Source organism: Heloderma suspectum, chromosome 9 (assembly GCF_057233095.1).
Source record: "Heloderma suspectum isolate Gila_16-S chromosome 9, 16-S_ref, whole genome shotgun sequence".
In the NCBI taxonomy this organism is placed as follows: domain Eukaryota; kingdom Metazoa; phylum Chordata; class Lepidosauria; order Squamata; family Helodermatidae; genus Heloderma; species Heloderma suspectum.
In genome coordinates this window covers 2,655,878-2,670,972 of record NC_139466.1, presented here as the reverse complement: position 1 = coordinate 2,670,972, position 15,095 = coordinate 2,655,878, and the positions used below count along the sequence as shown (strand labels likewise).

The following is a 15,095-nucleotide window of genomic DNA, read 5'->3' as shown; positions in this document are numbered from 1 at the left end:
GTAACAGGGTTGCTAAGGATCATTTTCTGTAATTTCTTTTGCCTACAGATGTTTGATACGGCTTGTATTGTCCACAGTTGCAGTGAAATCTGAAGAGGAGATGTGAGCTGCACTTCTTAAAATTGTTGATATTCTTGTTGTTGTACAAGACATGGATGAGGAAGGTTAGGTGACCAGCTTGAACTGATAGGAGAGTAAAAGTGTCTAAATATAATACTTACCTTAAACCTCCACCAATATTTGGCATAGGTTCAAATTTCACTGTGAACATGGACAGAAAGGGGGGTGAGGTTGGCTAAGCCACTGTTTGTCAGCCTCTTTTCTCCATCTGTATAATGATAATAGCAACCTTCTTCATGGGGCTGTTGTGAAGAGATAGCAATACAATTGTAACATACTTTGTAGTTGCAATTTCCTACTGCCTTCCAAAAACTGTGGAGAAGAGAACTTCACAAGAAAGTTTATTTTCTCTTTTTACGCTATATTGTATTGTTTAGGGCTGTTTGATAATTTCCTCCCTTTTTCTTTGTTTTTAGAACTGAAGATATGAAGACCCTTTTGACTTACTTGACTGCAGGTATGTAGTTCACTGTATTATTATACCTCTTCTTCTCTTAGTATGTGCAGAATAGTAGGGGCAGGTGGAAAAGGTCACCTAGTCCAGTTCAGTTCCATGACAGATGCTAACCTAGCTTATCCTTAAAAATCTCTGTAAGGTTTAACAGTGTTTATAATACATGCTTTGTATCTAATTCCTGCTCCAGCTCACCAGAGACTTGAGGGGCTATTCAGAGAGGAGAATGAAACACTGGAAATGAGAGTCAGTGAAGCTCAGTGGTTTAGGAAGATAGGTAGGTGGTAGTGTTGGAGTCAAAGAGAAACACTTTCATTTAGAAGAGGGACTGAAAAGTTCCCTTGCTTCATTAATGGTACAGAATCAAATCTAGGCTGGGACAACAAGATTACAAGCTAAGGAAGGTAGGATAGAAATGTTTGCTGATGTTGGTTTTACATCAATAGTGCATGCAAGCTTTCTTTCCTGCGCAGATTTAATGCCAATCAATGTAAAAAAAATTGTATCAACCAAAAGACATCACAATCCCCTCTGGGGACAAACTTACACATGGAAGTAAAATACATTGATAGTATTATTATTAGTAGTAGTAGTAATTACATTTCGATACCACCCCATAGCCAAACCTCTCAGGGTGGTTACAAAGGTTAAAAACATTAAAGGGACCGCAATTTGATTACCAAAACAAGGAACAGCAATCTGCTTTATCACAGACCGAGTGTAGTCATGAATCTGTTGCTTGCATAAATTGTGTGGATATTCTTGCACATTTCAGGTGAGCAAGCTGGTAAGTTTGCTCATCGGTTGCTAATGGCAACTGATTGACGTGATCACTTTGAGACATGAACATTTATTCAACACAAAAAGAATGTGAGTGTTGGGGGAGGGGGTGGGAACAACCTAACTGCAAGGACTGAAAGAAACCACACCAAAAATATTTATGTAGATTGTGTAGCAACTGAAGGGATTCCTGTAGAGTCTCTACTTATGTTCAGAGTCTTGTCTTGTGGACATTTTCACTGAAAAAATGACCAGCTATTGAAGTAACATATTGCTACCTAACTGCTGGCTGTTTCCTGTTGATCCTAAACGCATCTTACTTGAAGTCACTTTTGAGCCTGCCAGAAGAGGTGAGGTCTTATATTAGGCAGGGATATATAGATACAGATAGATATAAACTTGTCTTTTTTCTCATTTGCTTTATGAGCCTGGAATTTGGCTGTCCAGTGTGAGAGCTGCCCAAGAATTATGAGAGGTTTCTTTGTAATGTCACTCAAGGTATGTGCTTTTGCCAACATTCTTTGTGATCTCTGTACCGTTCCATATATGAATTCTGTGCCTATGTAGAGCTCTGTTTGAAAGGGAGCCCAGATCTATTCAGGAGAAGTCTGAGAAGTAGTCGAACTATCTTCATTGGCCAGTTGGTTAGCTGGGGCTTCAATGAATGTACAATCAGCCATATGATTCACTGCCAACAAAGGCCTGCTTGGGTCAGAGAAACTTTTAGTGAGTTGGATAAAAGTTAGGTTACTGTGCTCTGTGGAAATGTAAAGGAGCATCTTAATCTGTAATAGAATGCGGGTAGTAGACAGTATTTTGGGGGAGTAGAAGAGGATTTTTTCCTGGCTTAACCTTTTGAGTTACAGGGTATTCCAGGATAGTTCTGCCTCCCAGTCTCCAGGTATTCACTGTCAAGGTGATTTTACCCCTGAATCTGCCCTAGAAGAACTGTGGGGAATCTGGAAATACTGCCAAGTTCTCTTTTATGAAGTAGCTTTGGCAGAAAGCTCCTGTCTTTAGCAGAATGGTGCTTACTGTATATGGCTGAGAAGGGATAGAACTGTTCATGGCAGAAGGATATGTTTAAACGTAAAGGATACCATTTGCATGTTTGCTTTGTGCTCATGTGAACAAGAACAAGCTGAGCTAATTTCAGTTTTTCTCAGAACATGAACAATGATTGGCTGTGAGCTTTCAGGAAGATGAATACTGCAGAAAATACCTCAAAGGGTGCAGGCGTGTCCCTCGGGCACTTTGCAGACCAGAGCTCCTGTTGATTCTGTTCAGATCAGGCCTTTCACAGCACCCTAGGAGGGTCAGATTCAGTGGCAGCAGAGAGAAGGAATAACCAGGATTCTGCAAGTGTGGAGGGAGAGAGTGGGTGGGAAAGCAGTGGAACTGGACTCACCAGGGAGGGGGAAAATATTCTGGTTTAAAAAAAAAGGAAAATAAAAACCTGTCACTGTAATGAGTATTTCATTCTTCCCTGCTGATGAGTGGCAGTGATTACACACCATTCACTTTTCCTTTACAGTTCTCCCAGTTTTGTCCTCCTGATAAAGCCATCCTGCTTGCCCAGAGAACATGCCTGCTTATGGCTGCGGCTGTTGATCTCGACATAAGCCGGAGTAGTTTGTTACCTGCTGACCAGGTTGAGTTTACAGAGTGAAAATCTTATGCTGCCTGCTCACTTTTGTCACTAGTTCTTCATGAAAGCTCAGGGCAGGTCTGGGTTTCCATCTGATATGATTTGATTCTATTGCTGAGATTACCATTGCATGTATCATATTTAGAATTAAAACTGAATCCTGTTTGAATAACTCTGCACCAGGTAGACTGTGTCCAAGGATAGCCAGGCCATTCTCCTAGCCCTTCCTGCTTCACTTTGCAAGGCTCCATTCTCCCCCTGCCCCCATCCAGCAAATATTGGAATGAAATTACAGTTTTGTTTTGTTTTTGAATTGCATATTCATTTGCAAAGCAGATTGAATTGCTGACTCAGGCCCTTGAACACATCCAGTCATGCAGGGAGATCTGGAAGATTCTGAAGCAAACAGGTGAGCTGGAATTTCTGCAACCCAAGTGCTGCTGCTCATACGTATGCCTACCCACGGAGTTAGTTAACTGCGAGAGCCCTTCTTACCTTGCTAGTGATGGGGATGGTATTGTTTCTTGGGATGCAGAAGGCCTGGAAGAATGAAGCAACAAACTGGGACTGGATGGGAGGGTGTAGAATTATTGTCACATAGGGTTCTTGGATCCACAGCCAGAACCTATGCATATTTGCTCAGGAGAAAATCCCACCAAATTGAATAGGATTTACACCTAAGTCAGCGTGCATAGGATTGCAAGCATAGTCTCATAAATATACTATTTATAGTTGTGACTTACAACAGTTAGCCATAAGGGGACTGGGAGGTGGTGGTGGTGGAAGAGCAGGAAAAACTATAAAAAGCTTGACCCTGAAATGATGAGAGGAGGCCAGAGAGGATTTGGGAAGATCGTGCCTTAGCTCTGAAAGATTCACTTCAAAATTGCCTCTGTGGCTGACATCCTGTCAGGGTGGGATACAAGCCTGCTTTAGATGTGGGTCAATAAAACACTTTCAGATGAGGCTGCTGCCATTTCAATACAGTGTGTGGGACTACCTCTGTCCTGCAGTTTCAATGTAAGTGAATAAGCAAGTCTAGAAGTTGCAGCCTCCCCTGAACTTAGTGAAATGTATTGTAACTGAAGCAGATAAGTGGCAGTACATTCTGCAGGAAAGAGAGATCAGATTAAGATTATAACCATTTAATATTTCATATGGTTGGATCTATGGTAGTTGTCAACTTTCATTGTAATTCATGGGCAGCAGAACCAGGACTTCTGATGAAACTCCTCTGTAATGAAACTCCGCAGTAAGACCACACTCATTCATGATTTAAACGTGGATGAGAAGGCCTACCTGGCATGTATTACTAAGACTTGGGTGGGTGAGCTGGGTGAGGTTGACCTGACTCAGCTCTGCCCACCTGGATACTTGGTGCAGCACCAACATAGGTTGGAGGGGCAGGGGAGTTGCCATGGTTCATAGAACCTCCATCTCTATCACCAGGAAACGACTCCACCTTGGAGCAGGCCTTGAGGGGCTGCACCTGGAGTTGGGCCATAGAGACAGATTGGTGATGCTGCTGGTATATCGCCCACCCTGCTGCCCAGCATCCTCCCTGACTGAGCTAGCAGAGACAGTCTCGAGTGTGGTGTTGGAGGAACCCAGGACAGTGGTTCTGGATGACTTTAGCCTCTACACTGAGGCTGTCTCTGGAGTTCCAGCTTGGGACTTCATGGACTCCATGACAACCATGGGGCTGTCTCAGTTTGTCATCGGCTCAACACATGAAGCAGGGCACACCCTGGGTTTGTTTTTTGCCCCAAGTTGTGAGCTGGGTAGTCTGAAGGGTGGGGGTGGTGTCCAAGTAACCCTATTTTCATGGTAAGACCATTTCCTGGTGAGATTTGAAATCACGGTGCTACTTCCCTCCTGCAGGGGTGGGGGGATCCATTCAGATGGTCTGCCTCAGGAGATTGATGGGATCCAATGGATTTATGAATGCTTCTGGGGATTTTCCAGTGGAAAGAGGTGGTGATCTAGCTGAGACCCTAGCTTCACTGTGGAACAGTGAGATTCGGAGGGCCATCTACTTGATTTCACCTGAGTGCCCTCTCCAGAGCTGTAGAGACCGCTCTGCTTATCATAGAATCATAGAATATGGCATACTGGGGAGCTGCAGTCAGTGAAACGGGCTGGATGTTGACTAGAGCACAAATGGCATAAGATTCAAACCGAAGATGACCACGCATGCTCTACAGTGCATAATCATGCCTATTGCATGGCAGTGTGGGCAGCAAAGAAGGCTTCTTTTGCTGCCTCCATTGAATCTTCAAGTAACTGTCCAGCAGAACTCTTCTGGGTGGTCCAGGGGCTAACACCCTCCCCAGCAAATGGGACCCTGGCTCCATCAAGGACCTGCTCTGACCTTTTTGTATTGCACTTTGAGGACAAGATCACTTGTCTCCACAGCTGTTGTTATTGCAATTCCAGCCAAGGTGTTTGATGCCACCATCTGCCCGATTTTGTGGGTTCAGTTCCAGTTACTGTGGCCTGATGATGTGGACAAGGTGCTTGCAGCAATGCAACCAACTACATAGAATCATAGAATAGTAGGGTTGGAAGGGGTCTACAAGACCATCGAGTCCAACCCCCTGCTCAGTGTAGGAATCCAAGTCAGAGCATCCCTGACAGATGGCTGTCCAGACTCATCTTGAATGCCTCCAGTGTGGGAGAGCCCACTACCTCCCTAGGTCATTGGTTCCACTGTCGTATTGCTCTAACACTCAGGACGTTTTTCCTGATGTTCAGCCAGAATCTGGCTTCCTGTCACTTGAGCCTATTATTCCATGTCCTGCACTCTGGGATGATCGAGAAGTGATCCTGGTCTTCCTCTCTGTGACAACCTTTCAGGTACTTGAAAAGCGCTATCATATCTCCCCTCAGTCTTACCATCTCAAGGCTAAACAGGACCAGTTCTTTCAGTCTCTCTTCATAGGGCTTTGTTTCCAGTCCCCTGATCATCTTTGTTGCCCTCCTCTGAACCCTCTCCAGTTTGTCTGCATCCTTCTTAAAGTGTGGTACCCAGAACTGGACACAGTACTCCAGATGAGGCCTAACCAGTGCTGAGTAGAGGGGAACTAGTACTTCCCGGGATTTGGGAGCTATGCTTCTATTAATGCAGCCCAAAAGAGCATTGGCCTTTTTTGCAGCCACATCACATGGTTGGCTAATATTCAGCTTGTGAGCTACAACAATTCCTTCTCACTTGTAGTGTTGTTGAGCCACGTATCCCCTATCTTGTAACTGTGCCTTTGGTTTCTTTTTCCTAGGTGCAGAACTTGGCATTTATCCCTGTTAAATGTCATTCTGTTGTTTTCTGCCCAGCGCTCCAGTCTATCAAGATCACTTTGAATTTTGTTTCTGTCTTCCAAAGTATTAGCTATCCCGCCCAATTTTGTGTCATCTGCAAATTTGATCAGCACTCCCTGCACCTCCTCCTCCAAGTCATTAATACAAATGTTGAAGAGCACTGGGCCCAGGACTGCGCCCTGCGGTACCCCACTCATTATCTCTCCCCAGTTTGAGAAGATCCCATTGATAAGCACTCTTTGAGTCCAATTCTGTAGCCAACCATGGATCCACCGGATCGTTTTTTCACCTTGCCCACTTTGAGCTAGTTTGCTCATCAGGATATCATGGGGCACTTTGTCGAAAGCTTTGCTGAAGTCGAGGTATATGATGTCTACAGCATTCCCACTGTCCACAACGGAGGTTACCTGATCAAAAAATGAGATCAGATTTGTCTGGCAGGATTTGTTCCTGACAAATCCATGTTGGCTTCGAGTAATCACTGCTTTGTTTTCAAGGTGCTTACAGATGGATTGCTTTATAATGCTCTCTTGATCCCTGCCCCTCTTGGCTAATAAAAGCTATCCAAGGCGGTATGACTGGCTGGGTTCTGGGAGTAATAAATGCTTCCCTGTAAGAAGGGGTGGTCCCTGCTGTCCTTAAGGAGGCTGTAGTGTGACCACTCCTGAAGAAGCCCACTCTGGACCCAACAGTATTAGACAACTACTGCCCAGTTGCAAATACACCTTTTGTAGAGAAGGTACTTGAGGGGGTTGTGGCAGAGCAACTGCAGGTGCTCTTGAAGGATACTGATTATCAAACCCATTCCAGTCTGGGTTTCCATCTGGTTATGGGACTGACTCAGCCTTGGTTGCCCTGATGGATGACCTTTATTGAGAGAGGGACAGGGGGAGAGTAACCCTGTTCATTCTGCTCAACCTCTCATAGAATCATAAAATAGTAGGGTTGGAAGGGGCCTATAAGACCTTCGAGACCAACCTCCTGCTCAGTGCAGGAATCCAAGTCAAAGCATCCCTGACAAGTGGCTATCCAGCTTCATCTTGAATGCCTCCAGTGTGGGAGAGCCCACTACCTCCCTAGGTCATTGGTTCCATTGTCGTATTGCTCTAACAGCCAGGAAGTTTTTCCTGATGTTCAGCCAGAATCTGGCTTCCTGTAACATGAGCCCATTATTCTGTGTCCTGCACCCTGGGATGATCAAGAAGAGATCCTGGCCTTCCTCTCTGTGACAACCTTTCAAGGACTTGAAGAGCGCTATCATATCTCCCCTCAGTCTTCTCTTCTCAAGGCTAAACATGCCCAGTTCTTTCAGTCTCTCCTCATAGGGCTTTGTTTCCAGTCCCCTGATCATCAGCTCTCATCAGCTCTTGATACCATCAACCATGGTATCCTCCTGGATCAACTCCATGGGATGGGTATAGGAGGCACTGTGCTACAGTGCTTCCAGTCCTACGTATGGGGCCAATTTCAGAGAGTAACACTGGGTGACTATTCCTCAGCCCCTTGGACATGGCACTATGGGGTTCCGAAGGGCACCATCTTGTCCGCAATGTTGTTTAACATCTATATGAAGCCGCTGGGAGCAGTCATTGGGGGGGGGGGGTTGGCACTAAATGCCATCAGGATGCTGATGACACGCAGCTCTGTCTCCCTGTGACATCTGAATCAGGAGAGGCTGTGCAAATCCTGGATCAGTGCCTAGACTCAGTAGTGGTCTGGCTGAGGGCCAATAAACTGAAGCTGAATCCTGGCAACACAGAAGCCGTGTGGGTGAGTGGTTCCTAAGTCCAGGAGATAGGCTCATTGCCTGTTCTGGATGAGGTTGCACTCCCTCTGAAAGATCAGGTTCATAGTCTGGGGGTACTCCTAGACCCATCACTGTCCCTGGAGGCCCAAGTGGCTACAGCGGATCAGAGTACCTTTTACCAGCTTCGGCTGGTTCTCCAGCTATGGCCTCACCTGGGAAGGGATAGCTTGGCCATGATGTCACAGGCATTAGTAACCTCAAGACTGGATTACTGCAACGAGCTCTATGTGGGACTGCCCTTACGGCTGGCCTGGAAGCTGGAGCTAGTGCAGAATGCAGCAGCTCATTTGTTGTCAGGAGCTGCCCCTTTTTAACATGTAACTCCTTTGCTGAGCAAACTGCACTGGCTACCTATTCGCTACCGGGCCAGGTTTAAGGTATTAGTACTAGTGCCCTAAACAACTTGTGACCAGGATACCTGAGAGAGCGCCTTCTTCTTTACCAATCTGCCCAGTCACTGAGGTCATCAGAGGGCACGTCCCTGGTGGTTCCACGTGCACCCATGGCTTGACTGGAGTCCACCAGGAAAAGAGCCTTCAGCGTGGTGGCCCCCTTCCTGTGGAACTCCGTGCCTTTGGAGGTCAGGCAGGTGCCAACATTGTGTGCTGCTTTCAGCACCTCCTGAAGACATTATTTCGAGAGGCCTTTCTTGAGTGACCAGCTGCAATTTATTAAGCTCAGAATCTGTTTCTTTTAAAATGTTTTAATTGTTTTAATATGGTGTTTTATTATTTTATCTTATTGTTCACCGCTGTGAAATCTTTGATGTGCAGCAGTAGATAAATATTGTAAATAAATAATTAATAGACTTGCAAGTAACCACCTTGATGGTAGGAAAATCTTGCTAGCCTTAGAACTGAATAAATAAGACTTTGCATTTGCTACTGAATGGAAATTATATGAGGTGCATTTCCATGTGCAGTCTTGACTTCCAAAGTGTAAATATGTATGCAAACATTGCCCCCACTCCCCTGGTCCGTTTCCCCCCTTTAATGGCTACCCAAATCTGCTGCGAAGCAGTCACTGTGTTACAGCGAGGCTTGGCCTGCTGATGCAAGAACTCTTTAACAATCAAAGCTTGTGTTTTCTTACCCATAGAAACTGGGTTCAGCAAGGGTGAATCCCCTCATGTAAGTTTCCATTTAACTGCTGCATTTATAATGTCCAGACCTGGGGATCTTTCTGGCCAACTTAAGTATATTGCACAATCACACAAACTAATTCAGCAGGCCAGCCAACATGTTGACCCTCTTTCTTCTCAACAGATGATTTCTCCAAAGATCCAACAGACATCCTACTGCTGCTTTATGAATTTGAAGCCAGAGCCAAGCTGAATGACCCGGCAGTGGCCAGCCTGCTGGACCAGGTGTGGGAGTTGCCACAAGTGGAGATTAAGACTCTGGAAACTATTGCATGTAAGGGACAAGCTGCTCTCCCTGGTGGGTCTATGCACATCACAGCAAGTGACTATTGCATCAAGCCTGGTATATTTTGACCACATCTTCTGTGGAAAAAGTATTACCTGTAAGCGCCAGATACAATCTGAACCAGGTTTTATTTTTTGCTGCAGTGTCTTATTAAGCTGCAGCCTGCCTAACTGGAGTCTGGCTTTGAAAGAAGACCTGATGAAACAGGAGACCAGGGTGGGGGTGGGAAAAGAGAAACCACATGGGCAGCCAGTTTTGTTTTCCAGCGTTGAAGTCTCTGGCATTCCCCCAGCCCCCACCTGGTTTGTAGTATCTTCCCTGAATGGAGCATCTTGCTCCTGTTGTTACAGAAGCCACTAGATGATTGAGCTTTCCCGGTGCTGTTGCCTTTCTCTCACTCAGCAGCCTCATATTGCAGAGCATCACACTTTAGAAGTGACTCCCCTCTTCGTGCCTTCCTTTCTCAAGCATTGGCCATGGAATCGCCAGCTCATTATCCTTCAGTGTGTAAGAGGGCCCTTAAGATGGTTTTGACTCTTCTTAGGAAACAGGAAGCCATGGATACAGTCACATTCAGGTAAGTGCCTGCATTGGGAAGGAACAAGGTCAGCTAAGGGGTATGCAGCTGCATGCTTAGGGATGGGGCCCTTGTTACAAGTGAGATACTGACCGAGTGGGATGTAGAAGGTGCTTTATCTCTTGGCATTCCTCCCAGCAGTGGAGTCTCCATCCCTCTTCCCTTGCTAGCTGTACTCCCCCCCCCATCTGAAAACTGTAATCTTCCATGGCACCTGAAGGCTAGTTGGCGGACCTGAAGGCTAGTTGGCGGACCTGAAGGCTAGTTGGCGGACTGCCCTTCCCTCTTAGTTAAGGAAGAAGAGCCAAGAAGAGCTTAGTCATTTGTTCTTTGTCTGTCCCAGGCAGTGGGAGGAGTTAACCCATGATGGTTGTCTCCTTCGCAGGGGATGGGACTAGCCAGGAAGTCATTGTGAATATGCTTGCCCAAGGCATTTCCTTTTCTTTGCTTTGTGTTGCTACTCAGCAAATGTCTACACAGCTTGGTTCACCTTTCTCTGCCAGCTGGCATGATCGAGGCAGACATGTGCGCACTGGAAGAGGCACGGGGCTATTTTGAAGACGCTCTGAGCATTTTGGGCAGCACAGTGAGTTGCACAGAAGGGAGTGCCATTAAACTTCTTTCTCCTAGGAGAGGTGTTTGTAAAAATGCTGCCCTGCTGGCACTAACAGTGTTGCTTGAGCCTAGGCTGGGAATTCCAAGCTGTGGGGGTTTTCCTCAAAGACATTCTACATGGTCACTGAACACATGCCATAAATATGCCAGATATTCCTCTGACTTCTCAGTGACAGTAGGGCAGGAATGGGGGACCTTTCTCAGCCCAACAGCCAGATTCGTTCTGGGCAAGCATGTTGGGGGCCACATGCCAACAGTGGGGAGGGCTGCCCCCCAAAATGAGTGGGGCTGCCCCACTACTAGCGTGCGCACAGATGCCCCCCCTCACACATGAACACTCATTTATTCTCAGACATCGCCTCTCCCCACTGCAATCAAGCTTTTTAAAAGCCTCCATTGGTGCAATTGATGGGGGGGTCACAGAATTGGGGAGCAAAAAGTTACCCGTTTCTCCAGCAGTGACCCCCACTCACACACCGCAGTTAGGCTTTTTAAAAGCCTCACAAGAAATCGGTGACAAGGGCAGGTCTGCAATAGAGCAATATGCCCCCAGCACATAATGGGCTTATGGTGGTAGTCTGGCCAGTGGCGGCATAAGCAGGGTGCCTCTAAGCCTGCCTTGTTCTACGACGATGACTAGCACTTCAGAAGCAGAAGAGGCCCTGCCAGGTGCCCCTAAGGCCTCTTTTTGGGTTGCAATTCCATGCTGCCTTGGCTAAAGTACTACAGCCAGCTAGCATATATGTATACATGCGCACACTTCCTCACCCCTCCCAGGCTTGGCGAGAAAGCCCTACTCACTCTTATGTCCTTCTGGTTGTTGGCAGGTGCTGCAGGTCCCCTACCCGGAGGTGGAGATACTCTGGCTCATGACTAGAGCCTGGAACACAGGAATATACCAATACAGTGCTAGCAGATATAAGGAAGCAGAGCAGTGGTGTGGCCTTGGAATGCGCTTCCTGGCTCACCTGGGAACTCTGAAGACCAGCTACGAGAGCCAGGTGCAGGGGGATGAATAGAGAAGGGCTTAGCCCATGCACCAGAGTACTTAGTAAAATGGGCTTTAGTGAAGGGATGCTAACACTGTAGCCTGCACTGGCAGTAGAAACCTTTTGCAAGTATTTATGTTGAAGCAAATTGGCTTGTTTGAGGTGGAAGATTAGCCCTCTGCATGGAAGACAACACCCATCTTTCAATCAGCAGCTGCACTTTAGAAGAGTCCAGGTCCTAGCAAGCTACTGCAGTGGCAGGAGAGGCAGGGGTGTCTGTATGTAAGGTATTCTGGGCTACAGCTCAGAATCATTAGCTAAGACTAGCTGTGGTACTCCCACGGGGTGATTTTAGTAGGCTGTGACTAGTGTTAAGGCAGGGGTAGTAAACATGGTGCCAACACCTTTGGTGCTCACCAAGATCCCCGACTCCTCCCAGTTTTTTTAAAAATGTATTTTTGTATGTTCTTGCTGGCAGCTGGGATTGCTTCAACGTGGGAGCCTCTAGTTGTTGCCATCTTAATTTCCCACAAATGCCTCTGGGCAGGTTATTTGAGTTGTGACTAGCCATGTCTGCCCATGGCAGCCATTTTATGGTTGTGCCCAGGACAGTTTCCCAAGTGTGCCCATGTGGCAAAAAGTTTGCCTCTCCCTGGGTTAAGGCATTTGCCCCAGGTGATGTGAAAAGCAAAACACGTGGATTGTTCAGTAGTTAGAGATGCTTCTCTTTCCTGGTGGGATTTAGCAGGAGGCGAACAGCATATAATATACTGGGTTTAGTTTCCCCAAAGCTCTCCTAGAAAATTGCTTAAGCTAAATGCAAGGGGGCCAAGCTGCATCTCAGCCAGTATATTGTCAGTTGACTTCTTTCCACAGATGATTGGCCTTTACAGTGAGGTGCTGGACAAGCTAGACAGAGCAAAGGGGTTCCATCCAAAGGAGGAGTAACAGCAGTCAAGTCCACAGAAAGGCTGGCTGATGCTGGGTCAGAGTTCATCCGCCATTAGCACTGCAGCACATCAGAGGCAATATACAAGAGCTCGCTGCTAATTTGTAGGCAGTATTTAGTGGAGCAAAGGAGTAATGCTCCCCAGAAATTGGGGCACTGGATCTCATGGAAGCAGAGATCCATATGCTTTCTGACCAAAAGAAGGCCTGTTTAGCACAGTAAGGTTTTAGACAAAAAGTTCAATAATAAAATAGTTCAAGCCTTCGTACAGCCTCCAGCCACCATGCTTATCTCCCCATGTAAATATTTATTGGCTTGTTTAACTTTCCAGCCATCGCAGTACAAGCAAGAATGCACTTTCTCAAACATGTACATGCTTACACTCAAAAGGCCCAAACCAGAGCTGGTAACTCTAATCAGGAAAGTGGGGGGAGGTAGCACAGGGGTAGGGAAATCAGCATCCATGATGTCAGACATCACGTGTGGTCTTGGTCACCACAGTCATCTTGCCTCATCCCTTCAATAGTCCAGTAAATAGTTTTCTAAATCTAGTGCCATTGGCCTGTAGTACCTATGCTAAGAGCAGCTTAGAAGCTGGATAAGTGTACGTTAGGAACGGCTATTGGCATGGTTCAAACTGTACCCCTCAGCTTTAGGCCTACAGTAATCCTATGTTAGCCTCTCGCTTGATGTCATGTTTTGCATAGCTGACAAATTCTTTTCTCCAGAACTGGCAGACATGCATTTGACTATGGCACCCAGGCAAATGCTGCTTGTGGCTGCATGCCATTAAAAAGGCCATCCTCCATGGACAGCTGGACTAAATACAGAACTATACCACCATGTTTGTTATGGGGCCTTTTTCACAACTATTTCCCACTTTCAGCCACTGCATTTAGTATGTAGCAGGGTACTTCCAGCATTACTAACCAAATGCGTTGTGCAACTATTCTATTTATCTCAATGGATTTTTTCCTTGTTAGGAAAACAAGGTGGGAAAACATGGGAGGGTTACAATGTGGTGTTGTCATTGGATCCTCTGTAAAATTTTGTGAGTGAGGCAGGGCAATTGCCCAATAAAAGGCATATTTGGAAGCACCGGCAGGTGGTGGGGACACTAAATGTTGGGTTTTCAAGTTCCAATAAAAAGAACTAACCTTGGGTGACTACAAATAATCGAGTTTCTCCCTCCCTCATAATACTAGAACCAAGGATGACCCAATGAGGCAGACTGGGAAAAGATTCAGGAAGTTTTTCTTCACACAGCACATAATTAAACCATGAAATTTGCTACCACGAGTTGTAGCAATAGCCACCAACATGGATGGCTTTGAAAGGTGACTAGACGTTCATGGAGGATGGCTACTAGTATGCCGAGTGCTAGGGAAGATGAGGAGGAGGATGCTACTACATTCATGTCCTGCTTCTGGGCTTCCTATAGACAGCTGGTTGGCCACTGGGAATAAAATATGGACTAGAGAGGCCTTTGGTTTGATGCAGTGCAGTACAGCTGCCCTTACTTTCTTACATGGCACTTAGCAGGATCATGCAGATGACTGGCTAAGAGGCAAAACTGCACTACTATGATGCTTACGCCAGACAGTGTAGATGAGCAGTAAATCTCTCACCACCACTTGTCAGGGTGTTACAGACCTACCATAATATTTACATTGAGGTGGTATCTCACATGACAAAAGGAAACTATTACATAAAGAAACTTCTAGCTCTTAACCCCATGTGTTCCTGGGCCCAACTTTCAATTACCTCAACACGTCTCAACACTACGTGTGGCATGTTAAAAGTGTACAAGCAGGCCTTGGCCCCCAGAGCCAGTGAGATCCAATCCAACAGTGGCAGGGCTTCACTGCATAAGAAACCCTCAGCAGACAGGTTCATTGCAACGTTCTGTTTATTAAAAATATATGTCTCCTCGGAAGAAACACTGGTAAACCAACTAGTGTCATGATTGATACTTTCAACTATGCCATGGAGTACAATAGGCCTTTTCTCCATTGGCCTAGAAGACAAGGTGACAGGCTATTAGAAAAGAAAAGGAGTCGGAGCCTGGAGACTAGTCACCTCAGAAGCTGTTTCCAGTGTGCACAGGCCAGTTCTCAAGAACGTGCCATGCAACACCGACTGAGCAGAGGACGTAGGTGACAGCCCCTCATCCAAATTCCCTCAACCAGGGATTCGTACCTGATGGCAGCACCCTCATCTATATTCTTCACAGTCCTGCCAGCAAACAGCAGCTCTAGTACTACCGAAGTTCCACTTGAAGTTTCTTGCAACACCAGTTAACATGGAAACGGCTTCTCGCTTACCAGAATGAATCTCCACAAGATGACAGTTTCCACCCATATTTAACAATGAAGCCCGTGCACAAATCACACAATGAATGCCACAGCTACCTA

At 46.2% G+C, this 15,095-nt stretch overlaps 1 protein-coding gene across 1 annotated transcript in view; it reads left to right on the top strand.

Moving 5' to 3' along the window:
- The window catches only part of TEX11 (testis expressed 11), a 37,296-nt gene extending 23,445 nt beyond the window's left edge, over positions 1 to 13,851 (top strand). Inside the window, exons 20-30 of the mRNA XM_084813509.1 lie at positions 49 to 102; positions 537 to 577; positions 765 to 851; positions 1,782 to 1,852; positions 2,889 to 3,005; positions 3,339 to 3,411; positions 9,390 to 9,539; positions 10,020 to 10,128; positions 10,594 to 10,714; positions 11,571 to 11,744; positions 12,609 to 13,851. Coding sequence (XP_084669635.1) covers positions 49 to 102; positions 537 to 577; positions 765 to 851; positions 1,782 to 1,852; positions 2,889 to 3,005; positions 3,339 to 3,411; positions 9,390 to 9,539; positions 10,020 to 10,128; positions 10,594 to 10,714; positions 11,571 to 11,744; positions 12,609 to 12,680 — 1,069 coding nt within the window. The 3' untranslated portion in view covers positions 12,681 to 13,851. The remainder of the gene's footprint in view (positions 1 to 48; positions 103 to 536; positions 578 to 764; positions 852 to 1,781; positions 1,853 to 2,888; positions 3,006 to 3,338; positions 3,412 to 9,389; positions 9,540 to 10,019; positions 10,129 to 10,593; positions 10,715 to 11,570; positions 11,745 to 12,608) is intronic.
- Positions 13,852 to 15,095: the final 1,244 nt, after the last annotated feature.